This window comes from Hyperolius riggenbachi, chromosome 1, assembly GCF_040937935.1.
Source record: "Hyperolius riggenbachi isolate aHypRig1 chromosome 1, aHypRig1.pri, whole genome shotgun sequence".
NCBI lineage: Eukaryota > Metazoa > Chordata > Amphibia > Anura > Hyperoliidae > Hyperolius > Hyperolius riggenbachi.
The window spans coordinates 306,588,969-306,613,680 of record NC_090646.1 but is presented as its reverse complement, the minus strand read 5'-3'; the positions used below and the strand labels follow the sequence as shown (position 1 = coordinate 306,613,680).

The following is a 24,712-nucleotide window of genomic DNA, read 5'->3' as shown; positions in this document are numbered from 1 at the left end:
TGGAGAGGAGAACAGATTGCTAAACCTGTTTTACCCAGCACCCAGAGGAGGCAAGCACCGCTGTCTCCTGGATTCAAGCAACCTGACACTCGGAAATGCTTTGTATGTGACAAGGTGGGTCATATCAGCACGACTTGCCCAGAGAGGAAGAGGGAGGCCCCAAAATCCAGTGAGGCCTCAAACGCCAGTGAGGTCCCAACGGCATTGTGTGCTACCAGGAATGCCACTGGCTATGCAGAGAATCTGCAGCTTGTCACGGTTGGGGGTACAGTTGCCACTGGGCTGAGAGACACTGGAGCAGAAGTGACTCTCATACATCCCCAGCTTGTGAACCCGGAGCAGTACATACCTGGGAAAATGATTGCTGTCAGAGGAATTGGGGGTGTCACCCCTGCCATACCCACCGCCTTGGTCCACCTGGACTGGGGGGCTGGCAGCGGATTGAAAGAAGTTGGGGTAACCGACAAAATCCCCACCAACGTGTTGCTGGGTACTGACCTGGGACGGTTAGTGGCCCGGTATGAGCCTACTCCAAACCCCGTGGAGCCTGCATCCCCAGCAGAAGTTCAGGACTCTTGCAAGGTACTGTCTGATAATGCTGTGCAAATGGGGAGTGCTTGTGAGGCCCCAGGGGCTATGGACTGTGTGCTAGGAGCCAGCCCTAGTGAGTCTCCAGTGCCTAGGCCTGGAGTGGGACATGTTGATACAAAGAATGCAGAAATTGATAATGTCATTTATGACGCACGGACTATCGAGGCGATCGATGCAAGAACTGTTGATGCTACTTGTGAAGTGCTGAGTAGCAATGTGTGTAAGGATACAGATAATGTTGATGTTTTATGTGATGTCCCAAATGACAATATATGTAGGGCTGATAATGCTGTGTGTCATGTGGACACTCCGTCAGCTGCAGGAGGAACCAGCGGCGCTCGCTGGGCTGCAGCAGGTGGACTGTCCACTGAAGGGGCAGATGGCACCAGGCCAGATCCTTCCCCTTCAGATGGTTTCAAGACCAAAGGTGATGTGGTTTATGATATGTGTAAGGTGGGCGCTCCCTCGGCTGCCGTGGTAACCCGCAGCGCTAGCGAGTCTACAGCAGAGGGACTGTCCACCGAAGTGGTGGAACCTGGCTCTGAGGACCCAGGGGCCTCTACGTCTGCAGCCTTCCTGGAATGTGTGACAGGCAGCACTGAGCTCTCTGGGGCTGTTCGATTTGACAGCACCCTGGAAGAGCTCAGGGGGCTAACCAGCAGGTCACCAGCTGGGAGGGGCGGGCTGAGAGGGTTCTGGGAAGTTATTCCCTCGGAGCTGTCCGAAGTGGAGGAGGCAGCCCGGCAGAGAATCGTTCCCCAAAGGGACAGAGAGATAGCTCCTGCCACTATAGAGAAAGTGCGTGTAGCGACGGTTGGAACCCTCCCCCAGCTGCAGCACTGTCTCTATGGTCGCAAATTCACGGTTGTCACTGACCCTCATTCCCCTGGTTGGTTACGTCAGGTTGTCAGGGGCAATGACACATTGCAGCAACCTGACCTAGCTTTCCAGTCCTGTAGCTTGGAGCTAAGGAATTACCCCCCCAGGCCCGGCCGTCAGTGTCGGCTTTGGCAGGACGATTCGTTAGAATCATTTGCCGGCGCCGTCTGGAAGAGGGGGCGTGTCAGGAATATATTGGGGTGCTTATGATGTAAGGATAATATTTTCATTTTTCTGTCTACTGGGTAAAACCTCAGATGTGTATTGGGCTTGGGTGTAATTGGTCACCTGGCCAGAGTAAACTAAAGTCTAATGTAATTCGGTATGTAGATGTCCATTACCTCTGCCCCATTGTCCAGCAGGGGAAACTGTGTGTACTGCTAATTAGCGGCCAATTGAGGAAGAATAGGCTGGTCGGCATGGCTTTTGAGTCTGGTGTCAGCTATTGTCCCATTATACAAGGAAAGCCTGCTAAGAGTCTTGAGGAAAGGGGTGAAGTCCTTTTGATCCCATTTTCTACCTGTGGAAATTGAATTATTGGTGGAGGTGCAACCTCCTTATCTTTGATCAGCTAGGAAGTACTGTCAACAATGGGGTTGTCACCTGTAACGTGGACTAGGGAAATCTTTTCATGTATGTGGGCTATTGTACATTTTTCGCAGGTGGATGTTAGATCTCTGGAGATCCAATTATGACTGAGGATGTAATTAAATCTAGCTTCCCCCCCGTCCACACAGGCTTACAGCCTCGAGGTGAATATTTCATTATAAAAACCAGGGGACATCTACCTCAAATCAGTTCTCTTCTGACGGTAGTGGCAGCCGGTCTCCTGGCCCAAGCTAGTGAACTCCTGGTCTAACCAGAATTGTGTCCGTCCACAAAAGTCCAAGGTTCTTCTATCTGGATTCCTGTATTTTTGGTAAGCAAATTGCTTGGTGTTGTATCTTTGTAACCTGTTATCTTTGTAACTTTTATCTTGTAACTATTTTTACTTAGTTTTTTGTAATCTTTTTGTATATATAAAGTTCTGCATTGTTCTATGTTTTTCTAGAATATTAAATTATTTAATAAGTTTGACTTCTGCCGTACTAAACTAACACTCATAGCCTAGAAGAGACTGAAGTGTAACCGTGTATAAGTTCATGCCTAATTGTATGCTTGAGCAACACTACCGTATGAAATTGTAATTGCATTGTGTGTGTGTGTGGGGGGGGGGCGTTTGACCCAACGTACGAACAACGCCAGTGCGAGTAGCGACAGCAGAGTGGCTAACAGTATCGTTCGGAACGACTGTTAGTGGGTCTTTGCTTCACGACAGTGTAAGATTGCAACTGTGTGTGTGTGTGGGTGCGTGGCGTTCCCGTATTTGGCCTAAGCGCAAAGCTGACCCAAATACGAAAACGCAGATTGCGTATTGAGCACTCGATAGCTGAGTGAACGTGTCTAGCAACGCTAGTGGTGGCAGTGGGAAGTGTTTGAGGGGTTCCAGCCTTGTTTGTAGTTTAAATAAGGCTGTTCCCCGCTTAATCTGGTCAAACCCGCAGTCGGGAACCGTATACGCAGGCGTGCCGCGGGCCGGTTCTTGACAGTGGCCATGTAAATATTTATCTTCCCCGGCTCCAGTGCAGTAGTGGTTCTCGGCTCAGATTAGGTAGAACTAGGCACAGAGAGTGGGGTAGGAGACAAAATCTCCCTAGGTTCTTATATATAGAGAGCTAGCACTCAAAATAAGGGTTCTCTACCCAATCAATTTTTCAGCTTAACGCCATCCATCGGGAGTGAAAAAAAAATTCAGAGCATTGCTTATTAGTAGGAGGGCTTTTCGGTCTCTTTTATCCCCCTATATATTCCTAGTGGTTTGGGTCACCCCGAGCTGCTTGGTTACTCTGTTGTACTGGTCCAAGCCCTATCACGTACAGCCATATTAATCCCTGCTATGTACTGATGAGGGCCAAAAGCCCGAAACAGACTGTCTACATGTGGCGTTGGTGTGGCTGTGTAATATTTAAAGTTATATTTAAAGAGGAACTGTTGCGAACATCTTAAAATTTAAAACACATACAAATAAGAAGTACATTTCTCCCAGAGTAAAATGAGCCATGAATTACTTTTCTCCTATGTTGCTGTCACTTACAGTAGGTAGTAGAAATCTGACATTACTGACAGGTTTTGGGCTAGTCCATCTCTTCATGGGGGATTCTCAGCATGGCCTTTATTCTTTATAAAGATATTTCCCTGAAAATGATTAATACAAAGATGTTGGCCAGCCTCCCTGTTCGCTGCACACTATTTTGACAAATGGACGGAGCACTAAGTGCTCTTAAAGGGAACCTGTACTGAGTAAAATTATTTAAAATAAACACATGAGGTAACTTCAAATGAACGTGAAATTGTTACCTTGCCATCAGTTTCTCTCAGAAGCTCACCATTTTCTTCTGACAATGGTCCCTTCCAGTTCTGACAACATTTTGGCAGAACTGAAATATATCAGTTGCTGTCAGTTATACATCAGTTGCTGTCAGTTATAGCTGAGTGGACAACTGATGTGCCCGGTAATGTCCATGTTTCCCTATGGCTCAAGTGGACGATGTTACAGTTTAACAGTGTGCTGACCAGAAAGCTGTTATTGGGTAATGGCCATTTTCAAAATGTAGGACGGAGAATTCCCTTGATCACAGTGGACAAACAGGACGCTGGAGAGGAGAAAGAGATTGAGGAGTAGACTACACAGGTAAGGTAAGTATGACTGGTGTATGCTTATTTTGACTTTTAATTTTCAGTTCAGGTTGTCTTTAAAAATAAAGAAAACCTTGAGAACCCCCCTATGAGAAGATGTTATGATTTTCCTGTGTAAATCGTTGGTTGTTATGATAAAAAATGTCAGGTAAATACCGTATTTTTCGGCATATAAGACACACTTTTTCTTCCCCCAAACAGGGGGGGAAAAGTGGGTGCGTCTTATATGCCAAACATACAAAAAAATGGGTGCAGAGTGCGCAGGGAAGCTCTTACCCGTCCTGGCGCGGCGCTCCTTTCCCCCTTCTCTCCAGCTGCGATCGTCTTCTCCCTCTGGAAGTCCAGTTCGGTGAAGCTGCTGCCGCCGCTGGGTCCTCTGTTCCTCCTGTGATGAAAATAAAGATAGCTACATCAGCCGCACGTTACCGATAGTCTATGCTCATCCGAAATTGCCCTTCCATGCACCTTACGGAAAGCCGCCCCCTGCCGCTACACGCTGGGTCTTCTCGCTGGCCGCCTCCTTCCCCGCCTTCACTGCACGTGCGCCGCATCATGCGTGACGTTCACCGAACTTGACTTCCAGAGGGAGAAGACGATCGCAGCTGGAGAGAAGGGGGAAAGGAGCGCCGCGGCAGGATCAGGTGTAGTATTGATGGTGTTGTAGTGTTAGTATAGTGTAGTGAAGTGAATTGAAGTGGTGTGTTGTGTTAGTGCAGTAATAGTGTAGTGAAATGTATTGAAGTGGTGTGGTGTGTTAGTGCAGGATAGTGTAGTGAAGTGTATTGAAGTGATGTGTTAGTGCAGTGTTGTGTCGTGAATTGCTATGTAGCTTAGTTGTTAGGACAGCAGGGGATAGTGTAGTGTAGATAGAGTAGGTTAGAGACAGTTTTAGGAGGTGAAAGGTCCATAAGATGCCCCTTCATTGCAGACGCACCTAGGTTTAGTTATTTTTTTTTCTTCCTAATTCTTGCCCTCTAAACTTAGGTGCGTCTTATATGCCGGAGCGTCTTATATGCCGAAAAATACGGTATATCATATAGGAGACACACAGTGATATTTGAGCAGTGAAAGTAAGTTTATTGGATTTACAGAAAGTGTGCAATAATTGTTTAAACAAAATAAGGCAGTTGCATAAATTTGGGCACCACAAAACAGAAATGAAATCAATATTTAGTAGATCCTCCTTTTGCAGAAATTACAGCCTCTAAACGCTTCCTGTAGGTTCCAATGAGAGTCTGGATTCTGGTTGAAGGTATTTTGGACCATTCCTCTTTACAAAACATCTCTAGTTCATTCAGATTTGATGGCTTCCGAGCATGCACAGCTCTCTCTAACTCACACCACAGATTTTCAGTTATATTCAGGTCTTGGGACTGAGATGGCCATTTCAGAACGTTGTACTTGTTCCTCTGCATGAATGCCTTTGTGGATTTTGAGAAGAGTTTAGGGTCGTTGTCTTGCTGAAAGATTCAGCTCCAGTGCAGCTTCAGCTTTGTCACTGATTCCTGGACATTGGTCTCCAGAATCTGCTGATTCTGAGTGGAATCTATGCGTCCCTCAACTTTGACAAGATTCCCGGTACCTGCACTGGCCACACAGCATGATGGAACCACCGCCATATTTTACTGTAGGTAGTATGTGTTTTTCTTGGAATGCTGTGTTTTTCCTCCTTGCATATCGCCCCTTGTTTTGCCCAAATAACTCAATTTTACTTTCATCAGTCTACAGCACCTAATTCCAAAATGAAGCTGGCTTGTCCAAATGTTCTTTTTGCATACCTGAAGCGGCTCTGTTTGTGCTGTGGGTGGATACAGCATCTCCTTGTGTAAAGTGTGCTGAACGATGCACAGTGACAGCATCTGCAGAAAGATGATGTTGTAGGTCTTTGGGGCTGCTCTGTGGGTTGACTCTGACTGTTCTCACCATTCATCGCTTCTTTTTATCCGAGATTTTTCTTGGTCTGCCACTTCGAGACTTAGAGACACTGAAGCGAAAAAAAAATGATGATATTATGATTTGTATGTGTAGCACAACTAAGAAATAAAACATTAAGATCAGATACATCAGTGTAATTGTTTCCAGTACAGGAAGAGTTGAGAAACTTCAGTTGTTATCTCTATGCAAACAAGCCATTAAGCTCTCCGACTAAGTTAGTCATGGAGAGGGCTGTTATCTGACTTTTTTATTATCTCAACTGTTCCTGGACTATTTACTTTTCCTCTGTTAGAGGAGAGGTCATTACTTCACAGACTGCTCTAAAAGACTCATTTTGAATGCTGAGTGTTGTGTAATCTGCACATATTATAGAATGATGCAATGTTAGAAAAAAACACTATATACCTGAAAATAAAAGTATGAGAATATTTTGTTTGCTGCTAATCTTCTAGTAATTATTCATAGTACACAACCAATTCACTATATCATATTTTTTTTTCGCTTCAGTGTCTCTTTAACTTGAACTGAGCCTGTGGTCTTCCATTTCCTCAATATAAAGAGAGAAAAACAGAGAGCCCAATATAGTGTAGTATGTATTGGATTAAAGGGGGGGGGGGGGTTGTTATGGTAGGTAAGTATTATACTCACAAACATGGGTTACCGCTCAGGTAACCACTGTATAGGCAGGTGAGGAGATTAGACCTGTCCCCACTCAGGATTAAGATGTCGCTCTCTGAAGAAGGAAAAGAGGGTTTGTCATCCTTCCACCCAGGGTGGATATCTTGACTAATAGATGTACAAAGGTGCCAAAAGAGTACAAGATATATAAAAAGTTTAAAACATTCGGGTGGCGGTGGTGGACCAGCCACTCAAAAATGGACTTGAGGCTGTCACTTGAGATACAAACAATTTATTCACATACTCCACGTACAATATCGCAACGCGTTTCACGGGCACGATCCCGCTTCATCAGGCATTCAACAATGGGAGTATTACACTCGTACAGGTCCAGTATACGATTGACACCTCTGAGGTGCCAAGCGTATACTGGACCTGTACGAGTTAATTTCAGTATAACAATGAATTACCGGTAGTGTAGCAGCTAAAGATATAGCCAAACATGTTACCTGGTCCTGGGTGTAAATTTCTGTATTTTTCACCTCCTTCGCTGCTTGAGAAAACTTTGTCCCTTCATCACTCCCCCGAGTTTCATGCTCTGCCCGGAACCAGGAAACCAGCCATGGAACACACAACCAACCAAAGGAAGTGTGTTGCTATTGGTTGGCTACTAAAGTTTTCTGAATTCCTATTGGATCTGATTCAGGTAGCCACCGCTGTACAGTCCTGGTCCAATCCTAGCTGGCAAATGCGACTAAGGATCGCTTTTCCCGCCGCCGCTCCACCCCACAGTGCCCAGCTCCTCGATACTGCATTGTTCCCATGGCCGCACAGTCCTGGTCCGATTACCACCACACATGTCCCCGCCGCTGCACAGTTCTGGTCCGATAGCCGCTAATCATAGATGTCGCCAGCGCCGCTCAGCCCTGATGCAATCCAGCTGTCCCCGCCGCTAAACCATGGTTTTCAGGTCGCTATCGCTGTTCCAGCTGCCGCTCAACCTCCTCGGTAGTATCAACAGAACACGGAAGTGAGCTGCTGCATGAAGTGGTCCGGCTTCTGTGTTCCATGGCAACAGTGATACTGCGGAGGGCACTGTGAGGTAAAGTGGCGACGGGAACAGCGATGCTTGGCGGTGACCTTAACAACGTGGTTGAGCGGCGGGGATAGTGTGTGCATTTGCCAGCTGGATGGCATCAGGGCTGAGCGGCGGTGGGGACATCTATGATTAGTTGCTATCGGACCAGGACTGTGCGGCGGCAGGGACATCGATGTGCGGAGGTAATCGGACCAGGACTGTGCAGCCATGGGAACAATGCAGTATCGAGGAGCCAGACACTGTTGGGTGGAGCAGCAGCGGGAACAGCGATCCTTGGTCGCATTTGGCTATCCGACCAGGATTGTGCGGCGGGGACATGATGTGCGGCGGTAATCGGACAAGGACTGTCCGGCCATTGGAACACCGTGATTGGAAAAGGGCTACACAGCAGCGGGGAGTGCAAGTGATTGGGGTGCAGCGCCATGGTGAGGGGAGGAACTTACACATTAGCAGTGTGTTGCTTCAATAGACTGCTTCAATAGAGGCAACCGGGAAGGGACACAAGGCTAAGCGGTCGCCGGCGCTATACATTTGCCATTGTAAGAAGGACACATTCGGACCATAAGATGCACTGAGTTTTTCACCCCACCTTTGGGGGAGAAAAAGTGTGTCTTATGGTCAGAAAATATGATATCTTATACCCTGGTTCTTATCCTCTAAATCTAGGTGTTTTTGTTTTTTTAGGGTTTTTTTTTTTTTTTTTTTTTTGCTTTCATTTCATGATCTGTAGTGTCTTATGGTCTTAAAAATATATATATCCAGATAATGCAGTTTAACATAATGTGTAGTAATCCTTTGAACTGTAGCTCCTTTGTATACTTTGTACTTTTTTAAGTTTAAAATGTTATTTTTGATAAAAGAAACATATACCAAAAAGAAGGTACAGTACAATCCTGAGCAGTACATTCATTTTTTTGTTTGCTGTACTTATCCCTAGCAGACACTACCATAGTGGGATACTCCTTAACCACTTTACCCCCGTGCGTACGTATTTCTCCGCCCCTTTTTCCATCCTTTAAAAACCAGGGACGGAGAAACACGTACTTTCCGCGTTCCCGACGCTGCCCGCGCTCCCGCTCGTAAACACGCCGCCCGCCGCTAGTAAAACCGCCGCCGCCCGCTCGCCCAGAGATCAATGAACGGGAAAATCCATTCCCGTTCGTTGATCTAAGCCCCGCAATGATCAGCTGCTCTCCTATGGGCAGCGCGATCATTGTGAGAAAAAACTCACGTGTCCAGCCTCCTTATTCTTCCTCCAAGCTTCCGGAAGGAAGCTTGGAGGTCGCATTAAAACAAAAAGTTACTGTGGCCATCTTGTGGCCAAATAGTAAACTACACCCTACACATTTTTCACATACAAATAAATGACTTTTACACATAAAATTAACTCATTACCTCCCACACTCCCCATTTTTTTTTTTTTTTTTTGTAATTAAAAAAAAATTAAAAAATTTACAATTAAAAAAAATACATAAATAGTTACCTTAGGGACTGAACTTTTTAAATATTTATGTCAAGAGGGTATAACACTGTTACTTTATAAACTATGGGCTTGTAATTAGGGATGGACGCAAAACTGAAAAAAATGCACCTTTATTTCCAAATAAAATATTGGCGCCAAACATTGTGATAGGGACATAATTTAAATGGTTTTATAACCGGGACAAAAGGGCAAATACGTTTCATGGGTTTTAATTACAGTAGCATGCATTATTTAAAAACTATAATGGCCGAAAACTGAAAAATAATTATTTTTTTCCCCACATTTTTCCTATTTTCCCATTAAAACACATTTAGAAAAAAATAATTCTTGGCATAATGTCCCACCTAAAGAAAGCCTAATTGGTGGCGAAAAAAACAAGATATAGTTCATTTCATTGCGATAAGTAATAATAAAGTTATAGACGAATGAATGGAAGGAGCGCTGAAAGGTGAAAATTGCTCTGGTGCTCAGGGGGTAAAACCCCTCAGTGGTGAAGTGGTTAATATTATATCCCAGTTGTCTGTTGAGATCAGAGACCTAATATTATTATTTAGTATTTATATAGCACCGACATATTACGCAGCGCTGTACAGTGTGTGTGTGTGTGTGTGTATATATATATCACTAACTGTCCCTCAAAGGAGCTCACAATCTAATCCCTACCATTTCCATATGTCTATATTATGTAGTGTAAGTACTGTAGTCTAGGGCCAATTTTAGGGGGAGCCAATTAACTTATCCATATGTTTTTGGAATGTGGGAGGAAACCGGAGTGCCCGGAGGAAACCCATGCAGACACGGAGAGAACATACAAACTCTTTGCAGATAGTGCCCTGGCTGGGATTCGAACCAGGGACCCAGCGCTGCAAGGCGAGAGAGCTAACCACTACGCCACCGTGCTGCCCATAATAATAAGTACATTAACATTTGATTTTATGTATCTCCAAATGTATTTGATCGTTATCTGTATTTCACATTTGATGCTCTTTTTTTTTTTTTTTTTGGCAGTTTTTCTTGGGTGAATGTAATAAAAAGTTAACTCCTAAAATAAGTAAATTTTGACCTCAGTAGATTTATATGAGCAATATCATCTGGAGTGATTAATTAATGGTAAAGCATACTTTAACCACTTAAGGACTGCAGTCATAAAACCCCTTAGGACTAGAAACTTTTTTTCCTGTCACTAATGCAGCCTTCTTTTGGTGCTATTTGATTGCCGCTGTGATTTTGAGTTTTTATTATATTCATCAAAAAAGACATGAATTTTGTCAAAAAAATGATTTTTTTTTTTTTTAACTTTCTGTGCTGACATTTTTCAAATAAAGTAAAATTTCTATATACATTTTTGTCTAAATTTATTGTGCTACATGTCTTTGATCAATAAATAGACACTTATTGGATTTTTTTTTGTTTGGGTAAAAGTTATAGCCTTTACAAACTATGGTGCAAAAAGTGAATTTTCCCAATTTGAAGCATCTCTGACTTTTCTGAGCACCTGTCATGTTTCATGAGGTGCTAGAATTCCAGGTTCGTATAAATACCCCCCAAATGACCCCATTTTGGAAAGAAGACATCCCAAAGTATTTACTAAGAGGCATGGTGAGTTCATAGGAGATTTTATTTTTTTGTCACAAGTTAGCGAAAAATGACACTCTGTGACAAAAATAAAAAAAAGTTTCTATTTCTGCTAACTTGTGTCAAAAAAAATGAAACCTGCCACAGACTCACCATGCCCCTCTCTAAATACTTTGGGATGTCTACTTTCCAAAATGGGGTCATTTGTGGGGTGTGTTTACTGTCCTGGCATTTTGGGGGGGTGCTAAATCGTAAGCACCCCTGTAAAGCCTAAAGGTTCTCATAGGACTTTGGGCCCCTTTGCGCACCTAGGCTGCAAAAAAGTGTCACACGTGTTATCACCGTACTCAAGAGAAGTAGTATGTGTTTTGGGGTGTATTTTTACACATACCCATGGTGGGTGGGAGAAATATCTCTGTAAATTAGATTTTTTTTTTTTTTTACACACAATTGTCCATTTACAGAGATATTTCTCCCACCCAACATGGGTATGTGTAAAAATACACCCCAAAACACATTATACTACTTCTCCTGAGTACGGCGATACCACGTGTGACACTTTTTTTGCAGCCTAGGTCCGCTAAGGGGCCCAAAGTCCTATGAGTACCTTTAGGATTTCACAGGTCATTTTGAGGCATTTGGTTTCTAGACTACTCCTCACGGTTTAGGACCCTTAAGTGCCAGGGCAGTATAAGAACCCCACAAGTGACCCCATTTTAGAAAGAAGACATCCCAAGGTATTCTGTTAGGAGTATGGTGAGTTCATAGAAGATATTTTTTTTTTTTGTCACAAGTTAGCGGAAATTGATTTTTCTTGTTTTTTTTTCACAAAGTGTCATTTTCCACTAACTTGTGACAAAAAATAAAATCTTCTATGAACTCATCATACACCTAACAGAATACCTTGGGGTGTCTTCTTTCTAAAAAGGGGTCACTTGTGGGGTTCCTATACTGCCCTAGCATTTTAGGGGCCCAAAACCGTGAAGAGTAGTCTGAAAACTAAATGCTTCAAAATGACTGTTCAGGGGTGTAAGCATCTGCAAATTTTGATGACAGGTGGTCTATGAGGGGCCAAATTGTTTGGAACCGGTCATAAGCAGGGTGGCCTCTTAGATGACGGGTTGTATTGGCACTGAAGTGCAGGATGTTCTCAAATCGTGACCTGGACATGACAGCAGAGAACATGGGCATTTGATGTACTAGGTGCGTAGACCAATAAGACCGCAATACATTCCTTTTTTACTAGACCCATGTTAAGGAGAAGGTCCCAAAAAAATGTTACGTTCGGAAACTTGGAGTGGTTTCCACCGAAAAGGCTGGGCATGGTAACTTCTTGGATTGGCGGTTGCGTATTGTGTGGCATAACGGTTAGTCTCAGCCACAATTAAGTCGTAGAGACCAGCAGTGATCGGAAAAAAATTCTGTCACTGTGGTGGGGCGGGTGAAGGTTTGGCTGGGTGATCAGAAGCCTGCAGTGGGCAGATTAAGGCCTGATGTGATGGATAGGAGTGCTAGGGGGTGACAGGAGGTGATTGATGGGGGTGATTAGAGGGGAGAATAGATGCAATCAATGCACTGGGGAGGTGATCGGAAGGGGGTCTGAGGGGGATCTGAGGGTTTGGCCGAGTGATCAGGAGCCCACACGGGGCAAATTAGGGCCTGATCTGATGGGTAGGTGTGCTAGGGGGTGATAGGAGGTGATTGATGGGGGTCTCAGGGTGCGATTAGAGGAGGGAATAGATGCAAGCAATGCACTGGGGGGGGGAGGGGGTCTGAGGGTGTGGGCAGGTGATTGGGTGCCTGCAAGGGGCAGATGACTGTCTCATCGGATGGGTAGCAGTGACAGGGGGTGATTGATGGGTGATCAGTGGGTGATTAGAGGGGAGAACATATGTAAATAATGCACTGGGGAGGTGTTCAGGCGGGGTCTGAGGGTGTGGGCAGGTATTTGGGTGCCCGCAGGGGGTAGGTGATCAGGGTGTGATAGAGGGAAGAATAAATGCAAACAGTGCACTGGTTAGGTGATCGGGGGTGGGGGGGGGGGGGGTTGAGGGCGTGGGCGGGTGACTGGGTGCCCCACAAGGGGCAAATGAGGGTCTAATCTGATGGGTATGATGGGTAGCAGTGACAGGGGGTGATTGATGGGTGATCAGTGGTTGATTAGAGGGGATAACAGATGTAAACAATGCACTTGGGAGGTGATCTGAGGGCGGGTCTGCGGGCGATCTGAGGGTGTGGGCGGGTGATCAGGTGCCCGCAAGGGGCAGGTTAGGGTCTGAGCTGATGGGTGGCAGTGACAGGGGGTGATTGATGGGTGATTGACAGGTGATCAGTGGGTGATTATAAGGAAGGTTAGATGTATACAGTACACGGGGGGGGGGGGGGGGGGCTGAGGAGGATCTTGAGGGTGTGTGTGTGGGGGGGGGGGGGGATGATCAGGAGTCCCCAGGGGGCAGTTTAGGACCTAATCTAAAAAATAGCGTTGACAGATAGTGACAGGGAGTGATTGATGGGTGGTTGGTGGGATGATTGGGTGCAAACAGGGGTCTGAGGGGGTAATCGGGGGGGTCTGAGGGGTGCTGTGGGTGATCAGGAGGCGGGGGGTGCCAGATCAATGTGTGTGCTTGCCAGGGGGGCTGCCTCCTGCCCTGGTGGTCCCTCGATCACTGGGACCACCAGGGCAGGAGGCAGCCTGTATAATAAGCTTTGTATACATTCGAAAGCGTATTATACGCTTGCTATGCGGCAGATCGGAGGTTAACAATCCGCCGGCGCTGCTAATTGGCCGGCAGTTGACGTAATGGGTGGACGGAGCCTAATGCCGGCTAATGCGCGCGCACAATCGCCCGCAATCCCCTCGTCCAGGACACGACGCCTATGGGCGTTAGGCGGTCCTGGGCGTGCCACTTTGCCGATGCCCATAGGTAGTGGGTGGTCAGCAAGTGGTTAATAGTGTCAGCTCGATGGATGTGTTGTCATGACTTGTTAGAAAATTGATTTATGATATTAAGGGATGTACATGTTTTTATGTCATTATTAGGTACTGCACACCACGACACCAAGACTTTGATGATCTTGAGCGTAAATACTGGAAGAATTTGACTTTCATGTCTCCCATTTATGGAGCAGATATCAGTGGCTCCCTCTATGACAATGTAAGTTTACCTTCCTTTCTTACAGCTTAAGGCTGGGTTCACACTGGCTGAAAAAAAGTTCCATTTAGTGGAACTAAACAGAATGGCAGGCATGGAAATGGATCCTATGTGAATGAATTGAATCTGCTCACATCAGACTGTTAAAAATGGATCTGTTCTGTTCTGACGAGCAGATCACAAAGATGTGCGGTTCACAATAATTCTGGATCTGGCTATGTATTGCGACTAACTGGATGCTGGCAGAATGAATAGAAGCCCATGAGAATGGATAGTGTCTGTTCTCACTAGACTGGTTGCTGTATATGATTTACAGCTTCTGTCACATGCACATCCACTGCCGCTGCTTCCACTGCTGCTTGGTGAACTGCAGGGGTAAAGCATCAGTATACAGATCACAGCCCCAGCAAAAGCATCAGGCTGCCAATGCAACAAACCCCCCAGGGAGCATTCTCATTGTTTCACTGGGTGTTGGACTAATGGTAATGCTCCTTGATGATTAGGTCTTTGGTCTTTTGCAACTCAATGGGGGCCTGATGCTTCTGCCATGGTTATCATCTAGATACTGGTGCTTCTCCCCTGCAGTTCACCAAGTAGCAGTATGAATAAATATTGACCGGAGGCATCTGCTTAGACAAAATATCAAAAATTTATTAGGCCAAAAATATTATAAACACAATAGATAACCCCTTATCTCCCCTATAAAAAGTGATCATGGCCATGATGACCAGATGTCAGCTTATGTCACATCCAATCACTACATTCACATCAACTACATCCAATAGGAGCCTGTTGTAGAGTTATATTGAGATTTCAACACAGATAATGAGTGCATCCACCACTTCTCATCTCAACGTCTACAACTCCAACAAAGTCTGACAAACAATAGATGGGTGAATGAAGAACGTGAACAATTTCCATACACGTTGAGATTGATGTTAGTAGCACACCTGAAGTATTATTATTATTGATTTATAAAGCGCCAACATATTCCGTGGCGCTGTACAAAGTAAAAAATAAACATGGGGTACATAATACAGACAATAGTGTACACTAATATACAAAATACAGAATTAGTGACAACATACAAAAAATGATACAGAATACAGAGAACAAAATACAGAATTGGTAATGACCGTGATAAAAGAAACATGATGAATAAAATGTATAATGATTTCCAAGACACAAAAGGGGGAGACAGAGCCCTGCCCTTGCAAGCTTACAATCTAAAGGGACGTATGTATACAATTTCCAACATATTGGTGATGAATTGAGTTCCACAAACAGATAGCAATTATCAGCTATGATGACTTTCATGGTAGCAACAACCCTGCGCCAGTCAAATTTTAAACTGGTCTGCATTGCATGCATGACTACTGCATACAATCAACGTTGCAATATAGTTGTTATCCTGTATGGGCTCTCATAACCGCTAGATGCAAGGTCAAGACACCACTACAGGTATCCAAGATGATACGCTTGTGCGATACAGTTCCAACAGACCTACACAAAATATATCAGAATACATCAATTGTCCCCACAGAACAATTAAAGGTATCAGGTCATTTACATTGCAGGATCAGAATATCAAGCAATACAGTCTTCATTTCAGAATACTTTTTCACAAACATGGGATTTTTTAAATATGTTACTGTCTGTTAGGATAGGACTGCAGTGGGTATATCATGACATTGAAGGGCTGACATATTCAGATGGTACAATAGTTTGTGTTTATATCCAGAATGGGTTATGAATCACTAGTGTGTTGGTAGTGTAAGTGAGACAAGATAAGGGAAGTAGAAAGGAGGAAGGGAAAGGTGGTAGAGTTTCAAAATTGATGACATGGATGAGCAGATAGATATGAAAAAAATAGAGGCATAGTGAATCGCACTATTGCAGTATAGTGCTGGAGGGTCAGAATTGATTACATGGATGAGCAGATAGATAGGAGTGGATGGCACTATTGTATTACAGTGCGGAGTCCTAGGTTTGAACATTGGCCAGGGCAAAACCTTTATGGAGTTTCTATCTTCCCCTGGATTTCGTTCAAACACTTCATATTCTCCTACATCCCCAAAACATACTAATAAGTCAACTGCTTTCCCCCAAAACAATGCTGTAGTGAAAATATTAGACTATAACTATGGCAAGGATTGCCAGTAAGAAAGGGATTGAGGTTAAGTCCTAGGCACGGGTGATTAAAGTTTTGCTTTAGGAATAAATGTAGCCATCAACTTCGACGCATTAACCAATCATTGCGCAGACCCAGACTCCATGGTCCTGATGTACAACCATGCAGTGTCATCTGCCTATGACGCCCTTGCTCCAGTTCGCATTAAACGGTCTACACCACTTCACCATGCACGGTGGTTTGACAGCTCACTAAAGGACCTAAAGAAAGAAGCGCGCAGACTAGAAAGGAAGTGGCGAAAATCTCAGAATTCAAAAGATAAACACATCCTTGTCTCTCACCGGGAAAGCTACCAAGATGCGATCACCAAGAAAAAATCCTCCTACCTATCACAGGAGATCGCAAAGGCCGCCAACAGGCCAGCCCTACTATTTCGCACAGTTGATAGACTATGTAACCCATCCTGTCTAAAACCTACTATAACTCCCTCAAAGGAGCTATGCGGAAAATTTGCTTGCTACTTTGCTGACAAAGTATCCTCTATTCGGTGTCTCATTCAGTCCACAGCACCTAAGACTTATTCAACTCCTGGAAATAGTGGCAAAAACAACCTAACACCCTGGACTGACTTCAAAAGTATTAGTGAGGAAGAGATCTCAGACATCCTCCGTCGCCTCCGCCAGACAACCTGCGACCTGGACCCTGGACCAACTAAACATATGCTGAAATGCCCTGACCTGCTTGGTCCAGCATTTCACAAAATAGTAAATTGCTCTCTGCAAGCAGGGAGGTTTCCTACCTCTCTAAAAGAAGGACTCATCAAGCCCCTTCTTAAAAAACCTTCCATGGATCCAGATGCTATGAGCAGCTACAGACCTGTCTCCAACCTCCCCTTCTTAGGTAAAGTTATCGAAAAGGCTGTCTATCGGCAACTTGAAACCAGGCTGTCCATAAACAACATCCTGGACCCTCTACAATCTGGCTTTAAGAAACACCACAGCTGTGAAACAGCCCTCATCCAAGTCTGCAACGACCTGCTCATGGCAAGGGACAGAGGGGAATGCTCCATCCTAATCCTGTTGGATCTCTCAGCGGCTTTTGATACAGTTGACCATGAAATCCTGCTTAACAGACTGCAGGAGTACTGTGGCATCAGTGGATCAGTCCTCCAGTGGTTCAGATCATTCCTGACTGACAGAACACAGAGAGTATCCCTAGGTCCTATAATGTCCAAACCTGCACCTCTACAATTCGGAGTGCCACAAGGATCAATCCTATCCCCTCTGCTGTTTGCAATCTACATGTTGCCACTCGGTACACTTATTCTACGTCATGGCCTGACGTACCACTGATACGCCGATGACACACAGCTATACCTGTCCTTCAAACCTGGTGGAACAGACCCTACCCCAAAAATAAACTCTTGCTTAGCTGAGCTACAGGCATGGATGAATGATAACTGGTTGAAACTGAATGCTGACAAAACTGAGGTCCTGTTTGTCCAAAGCCAGCACTCGCCATCAAAACAGCTCTATCCTAAAGCAACACCAATCAGGATTGGGAATTCAGACATAAACAGCTCCAACCTTGTGCGCAGCCTTGGAGTACTAATCGATGGGGAATTGTTTCAGAAACCAAATTTCATCTGTAGTTAAATCTTCCTTCTTTCATCTGAAGAACATTGCAAAGATTAAACATCTGATTCCCCCAGAGGATCTTCCAACCCTAGTCCACGCCTTCATCACATCACGGCTCGACTACTGCAATGCCCTTTATGCTGGCCTCCCCAAAAAAGACCTGCGTCGCCTGCAATTAGTGCAGAATGCTGCTGCCAGATTGCTAACAAACCAGCCTCGCCACTGTCACATTACACCGATCCTTCGCTCACTGCACTGGCTACCAGTAGAATGGAGAATACTCTTCAAGATTGGACTGCTGACATTCAAATCCCTGCACAATCTGGGCCCTGGATACATGAAGGACCTGCTGAAGCTGCACCACACCTCTCACAACCTCAGATCAGCAAGTTCTATAAACTTGGTCACTCCCAGAATGCACCTCAAACAATCTGGAGATAGAGCCTTCTGTCATGCTGCCCCTACTCTTTGGAACTCCCTGCCACACCCAGTAAAGACAGCACCATCCCTGGAGCTATTCAAATCCAGACTGAAAAGCCACCTGTTTAGCCTGGCATTTCCAGACTTCTAAAATTCTTCCTCTGTACCACGATGGTCGGAGCCATGCTTATGCGCTTTGAGTCCCATGGGAGAAAAGCGCTTTACAAATGTTATTTGTTGTTGTTGATTAGAAATGGTGCTGGACGCTGTGCTTGGTTGCAGCTGAAGAACATATCTGTAAGAGCTAATTCATGAAACTGTTGCCTAGGGAGCACCATATCTACAGGAGACTGTTCTTTAAAGAACAAGTGACTCCCATGCTAACCTAGAAATAAAAAAACACATATATATGTAGATAAATACTACTACTACTTACATAAGATGTATTGTGCTATCCACATAATGATACTTGCGAATTTTATAAAGGAAAAGCAGAAAATCCTATTCTAGGCAGTGGCCATTTTGCCAAGTTAATGCTGACCTCATATCCTCCCTGACTCTTGTTTCCCCCCTCCCTTCTCTTGCTCATTGTGTATTCATTAGCTGCCCTCCTCCCAGTCTTCAGACACCCCTACTGAGGTGTATACTAGGAACTGCACTGTCTTTTTTTTTTTTTTTTTTTTTTTCTCTTCCAATCGCTGAGTCACATCAGCCTTGCTTGTAAACACAAGTGAGCAGAGGTGTTTCAGATAAGAAGCTAGGCAGGGAAATAAATGGAAGAGGAGGAATATATTCTAGATAAAAAGAAACCCCAGCATTCAACTGTTTGGCACTGATTACTAAAGGGCCAATGCTCCTTAAGTATGTGATAACTCCAAACCTTAACAGCAGAAAAAGTTTTGCAAGTTTTGAATGCAGGATTAGCATCTTTCTCACTTAATATACTCAGAACAATTGCTGTTGAAATTAGATTTTTATTGTGACAATACCACTTTAAATTGTGTATGCAGCTTTACACTAAACGTGTATACACAGGCTCTTTTGATGTTTCCATTCAGGATGGAGCTTGATCCGGCGAGTAGCACAGCAAGAAATGAGCGCCACCAGCATGTACGTTTTCCTATGTGCTGGGGAGAGGGGGCCATGGGTGATCACAAAAATGCAGTTGCCATAATGATCTGGAGGGTCTGTGCCTCCTTGACCTGGCATTAGGGGGAAGAAGTAGGGCCGGTGCTACCTCTCGCACTGTATCTCCGCCCCTTCCTTACGTGATAGCGTAATTTCATTATTACGTGGTGCTGGAGGGTATCAAAGTGTTGGACTTTGTGGTGAATCAATGACACATATCTTACATGGCCACGTAAGGTTGGGTAATTGGACACAGGTGCCCCATACAGAGAAGACAAAGGAGGAGCACACTGGCGGACAGATGAACCTACACTTGGCTACAAACACTCTGCATGGCTTTGGGAGAAACACATTAGATGGGTGAGACCACTTATCTCACTATAAAAATATAGCGGAATATGTCGAAGGGACCACTTTAAAAAGTGTCAAGCCGACTAGCGGGGCCAGCACAATCAAGGATGAATTAGAAGGAAAAATGAACGATTGGTTTAACAACATTTCTACTAAATGGCAGGAGGTCATGGTGGAAACCATACAAACTACAATAAAAACTGCTGTATCTAATGAAATTAAGCCTATAAAAGAGGCAATAGATCATCTGACCTCTAGAATTGAAGCACTAGAGGAAACCACAGAGAAAAATCAGAAAGAAAGAAAAAAAATCACTCTTCGGAGCTAAATGCACATAATAAGCAACTCCGCTGTTTGATAAGTAAGGTGCACAATTTAGAAAACAGATCAAGGAGGAACAATATAAAAATTAGAGGCCTTCCTACTAAGATATCTCAGTGTCCTGATGGGCTCCATTCAATCCATTTTCAAAAATATTTTGGGAGAAAAACAATCCAATGACATAGAAATCGATAGCGCACATAAGGTTGGAAGAGAGAGAACGACCAAAAACGGAAACGCCACATATATCGTGTGCAGAGTACACTTCTTTCAAGAAAAATTCTGGCAAGAGCAAGAGGGATGCAATCGATCATGCACAATGATCACCTCATTAAGCTCTTCAATGATTTATCTCCTCGACCAGTTTTTAGGAGGAGACTTATGAAGCCTCTTCTGGAATCTATCAAGGAGAAGGGTGGGACGTATTATTGGGGGTACCCACTATCACTAACTTTAGGGAATAAATCCTGCATGTTAAGGGATGGTGACCCCATTGCTCCAATACTAGAAACACTAGGCCTCCCTCAGATACAGGTACCAGGATGGGAGGACCTTGAAGTGGGTGGAGTTGGGTCAGGTGGCACCGCCGGCCACGACTAGGAAACGTACATTTCTGGCCAACCATCGTGGTTGTCGGAAGTCTCTTTTGGAAACAAATGTCCCCTCTACATCGCCCACTGGCAAAGGAGGCGACCATCAAGCTAAAGGTCACTTTAGGGGGTGTTCTTCTCCAACACCTCCCTTGTCCTTGAACGAATTGAAATGAGTGATTGGTGGGGAATGTCTGTGTTGTGGTATGTTTTGGATGTATTTTTGAAGGGACCCCAGATTAACCCCCCCCCCACGCCACCCCCCCCCCCCCTTCCCTCCCCATTGAATCAACCGAATAAAGTTGGTATATTTTAAAATGAATTGCTTAAGGATAGAAACTATTAATGTCAAAGGCGCAAACACTGGAGGGAAACGGTGTAGAATATTAAAGGAACTATCAAAGCAAAAAATTGATATAACCTTCCTGCAAAAGACACATTTCAGAGGTTCTTATAACCCAGGAAGATTCTATAAAAACTGTAGTCAATGGTATGTCAACTCAAAGACCGCGGAAGATCATGTTGAGTAGCCATAGTTTTCTTATCCAAACTAAATTTTGATCTTATTGACATATACAAAGATGAGGATGCAAAACTATTGATAGTGGTGGGTAAATTAAACGGGCGCCTTCTGACCTTAGCAAATATTTACGCACCAAATCGCGGCCAATGTATCTTCATCAAGAAAGCATTGGATAAGATAAAAGAAATAAAGAAGGGAAAAATTGCGTGTGTGTGTGTGTGTGTGTGTGTGTGGGGGGGGGGGGGGGGGGGGGGGAGGATTTTAACCTACCATGACATCTGGAGGATCAGGGGTTATACTTTTTTTTCATTAGTTTATAATACGTACTCTAGGTTGGATGTCTTCCTCATACCTCAAAATGAGATAATAGAAATTAAACAGGTTAAGATAGGATGTATTATCTATTCTGACCCTGCACCTGTGGTACTGACAATCAAACGGAACAGCGACAATCGATCAAATTGGCAATGGAAATTGGATAGAGAGCTGTTAAAGTATCCTACAGCTAGGGAAAAGATATCTACCCAGATTAAATTTTATTTCAAAGAAAACAATGGTTCAATAGCCTCAAAAAAAGTTATGGGACGCCTTTAAATGTGTTGCGAAGGGGAATATTCATGGCAGAGGCAAGTAAAAATAGAAAGGAAATTATTAGAAGACCTTAAATTAGCAGAAGATATCCATAAAGTCGATCCAAGTTGAACACAACTATTTGATTAATGAAGTTGGGGTAATATGCAGAGCGGTCAACAATATCTGATATCTACGTTAAACTCAGTTTACATACCGTATATACTCGAGTATAAGCCGAGTTTTTGGGACCAAAAAAATGTCCCAAAAGTGGGGGTCTCGGCTTATACTCGAGTCACAAGCAGAGTCCCCCCATACCGCGCCATCTACCGCAACATAAAAATCACATCTGCACATGCAGAGCGGCGGTGCCTCTCTGATTATTGTCTGTGCAGTCCCCACGACAGTGTGACAAGTGCTACTAGTAAATTGTAAACATTTTCGCGATTCCCCAAGTACCCCCCCCCCCCCCCCCCCAGTATCACCCTGCATTTGTAAAGTAGTTCGGCACCGTCGCTCACAGTTAGCGGTGCATGATGTGTGTGAGTAATCCCCCGCACGCCAAAGTAGCATACCTCTTTGTGATCCCTTAAGTATCCCACGGCATCTGTGCAGTATGGTAGTTGGTCTCCGTTGTTCCCGGGTACCGTCCCGCGCTGTAAATTTTCCTCTGGAGGTTGTCCGCTGCAGTCTTGTCACTATGACGCTCTCTAGTGGCGCCGCTCAACACGTGCGCCACTGTGAGGTCAGAGTGATGAGACTGCGGCTGACAAGTTGCGGAGGAAACTTCACTGCGCGTGTCGGTGATCGGGAGGAATGGAACCCAACTACTGTACATATGCCATGGGATACTTAAGAGATCACGAAGAGGTATGCTACTTTGGCGTGCGGGGGATTACTCACACACATCGTACAGTGCCCAACTACTTTACATATGCAGGGTGATACTGGGGCGGGCGGGGGTTTACTTAACTACAGCGCCGACCGGAATCAACGGAGCCCAAGTACTGTACAGATGTCTGTATATACATGGGGGTTCACGAAGAGGTATGCTGCTATGGTGGGAGGGGTTTACTGAACAACACAGCAGGCATGTAACCGGGAGAAACGGGGCCCAACTACTGTACATATGCCAGGAGATACTCTGGGGAACCACAAAGTGGTATGCTACAACTTCTGCTCTGGCAAGCAAAGGGTTAACAGTTTACCAGTAGCACTCATCACATTGCCAGGGGGACCATGCAGACAGTGATCAGAGAGAGAAATTATATAAACAGCTACATGCAAGGTCAACCTACATTTATGACTAAATTTGTAACTATGAGTGCATGTATGTGCCTGGAATAACACGTTAACTATCTTCAAACAATGCTTTTGTTCTACGCCATAAAGCCATTTATCACCCTCGGCTTATACTCGGGACAAGCATTTTTCCACTTTTTTTTTTATAAAAGTTGGAGGGTCGGCTTATACTCGGGTCGGCTTATACTCTAGTATATACGGTATATGCATGCAATCCCTAGAATGTCCTCATAGGATCAATATATACAAAAACAATAAAAGCCAAAACAGATGATAAAAAAAAAAAAAGTCTCTTAAAAAAAAGTCCTTCAGACTTCTTGACACTATGTTCAGTTTTCCACCGGCATCATCCAGCTTAATAGTATTAGATTACGCTCACCAGATAAGATGGCTGATCAAATGAAAATCAGCAGAAAACGCTTCTGGCCCAGCCAGCAGATTCAGGTTTCCACAATCCAGATATTCCAGGTTTATCACTCCCCACATGTAAAGGAAACGGAATGGCAATAGTGTGATACTGCTATAGCAGGGTATGATCACCAGCTTAAGTGCTCCCCATTAACACAGCAAAGCACCCAGTGTGCCACCACCTTATAATAAATCAAGCCTCTCACCAGATTGTCTTTCTAACCAGAAGCAGGTCAGCAAACAGCGCTTTTTGGTGAGTATGGCATTCACTTGCTTCATATCACACTTTGCCAATGACTCAAAACAGGCTTGACATAGTGTAAATCCGTTTTTATTCAAAACTGTTAAAAGTAGTGCTCTTACTATTTAAAAACTTCTCATGCGCATATAAAATCCTACTGAGCTCGTCCTGGCGTCTCCTCACTCTGCCTGGCACCGCCCTACTAGTTTCGTCCAATGACTCATCAGGGGCTGGCCAGACATAGCCCAGAGACTCATTATATCCACCCACCCAGTCACCTGATCGGGGTTTCAGCTTCAGATTACTCTGCACATTTCCCTTCAGCGACTCTCCTATTGGTCAGAGTACGCCTGTGAAAAAGACTACAATACCCACAATCCTTGGAGCATATAATGAAATGGAAAGTTTACACTGCTCGCCCCATACTCCTCAATGCTAATTCAAAACATCACGCTGGTGCAGCCAGCTGCGCAGAGTTCTTTCATTAATCGATAGAGACCGAGAGCCCAATATAGTGTAGTATGTACTGGCAAAATATAGAAAGTATGAAAAAAGTAAGTATTATACTCACAAACCAGGGTTGCCTCGAAAGCAACCACTGTCCAAGCAGGTGGGGAGAACAAGCCTGTCCCCACTCAGGAATAAAACGTCGCTCTCCGTGGATAGAGGAAACAGTAGGGTAAAACACCCTTCCACCAAGGGTGGACTTCTGGATAGGTAAACGGTGTACAGAGGCGCCGATAGTATAAAAGTAACTAAAAAGTTAAAAGTGTTTTGGTTGCGGTGGTGGACCAGCTAACCATAAACGGACGACAAAGCTGTCGAGTATCAAAATATACAATTTATTCCAAATCTCCCAATTATCATTCGCAACGCGTTTCACGGGCAATATCCCGCTTCTTCAGGCAATAAGGGTCAGAGCAACAACACTGAAAATGACAGAGATACATGACATGCATCAGCACACTGTGTGTGGTACAAATGTATAGTCAGTTACAAACATCATGTATAATCTTTTTGGT

At 44.5% G+C, this 24,712-nt stretch overlaps 1 protein-coding gene across 1 annotated transcript in view; it reads left to right on the top strand.

Annotated features, from left to right (window-relative positions):
• The window catches only part of KDM4B (lysine demethylase 4B), a 731,006-nt gene that overhangs the window by 99,393 nt on the left and 606,901 nt on the right, over positions 1–24,712 (top strand). Inside the window, exon 3 of the mRNA XM_068233805.1 lies at positions 13,957–14,071. Within this exon, the coding sequence (XP_068089906.1) occupies positions 13,957–14,071 (115 nt within the window). The remainder of the gene's footprint in view (positions 1–13,956; positions 14,072–24,712) is intronic.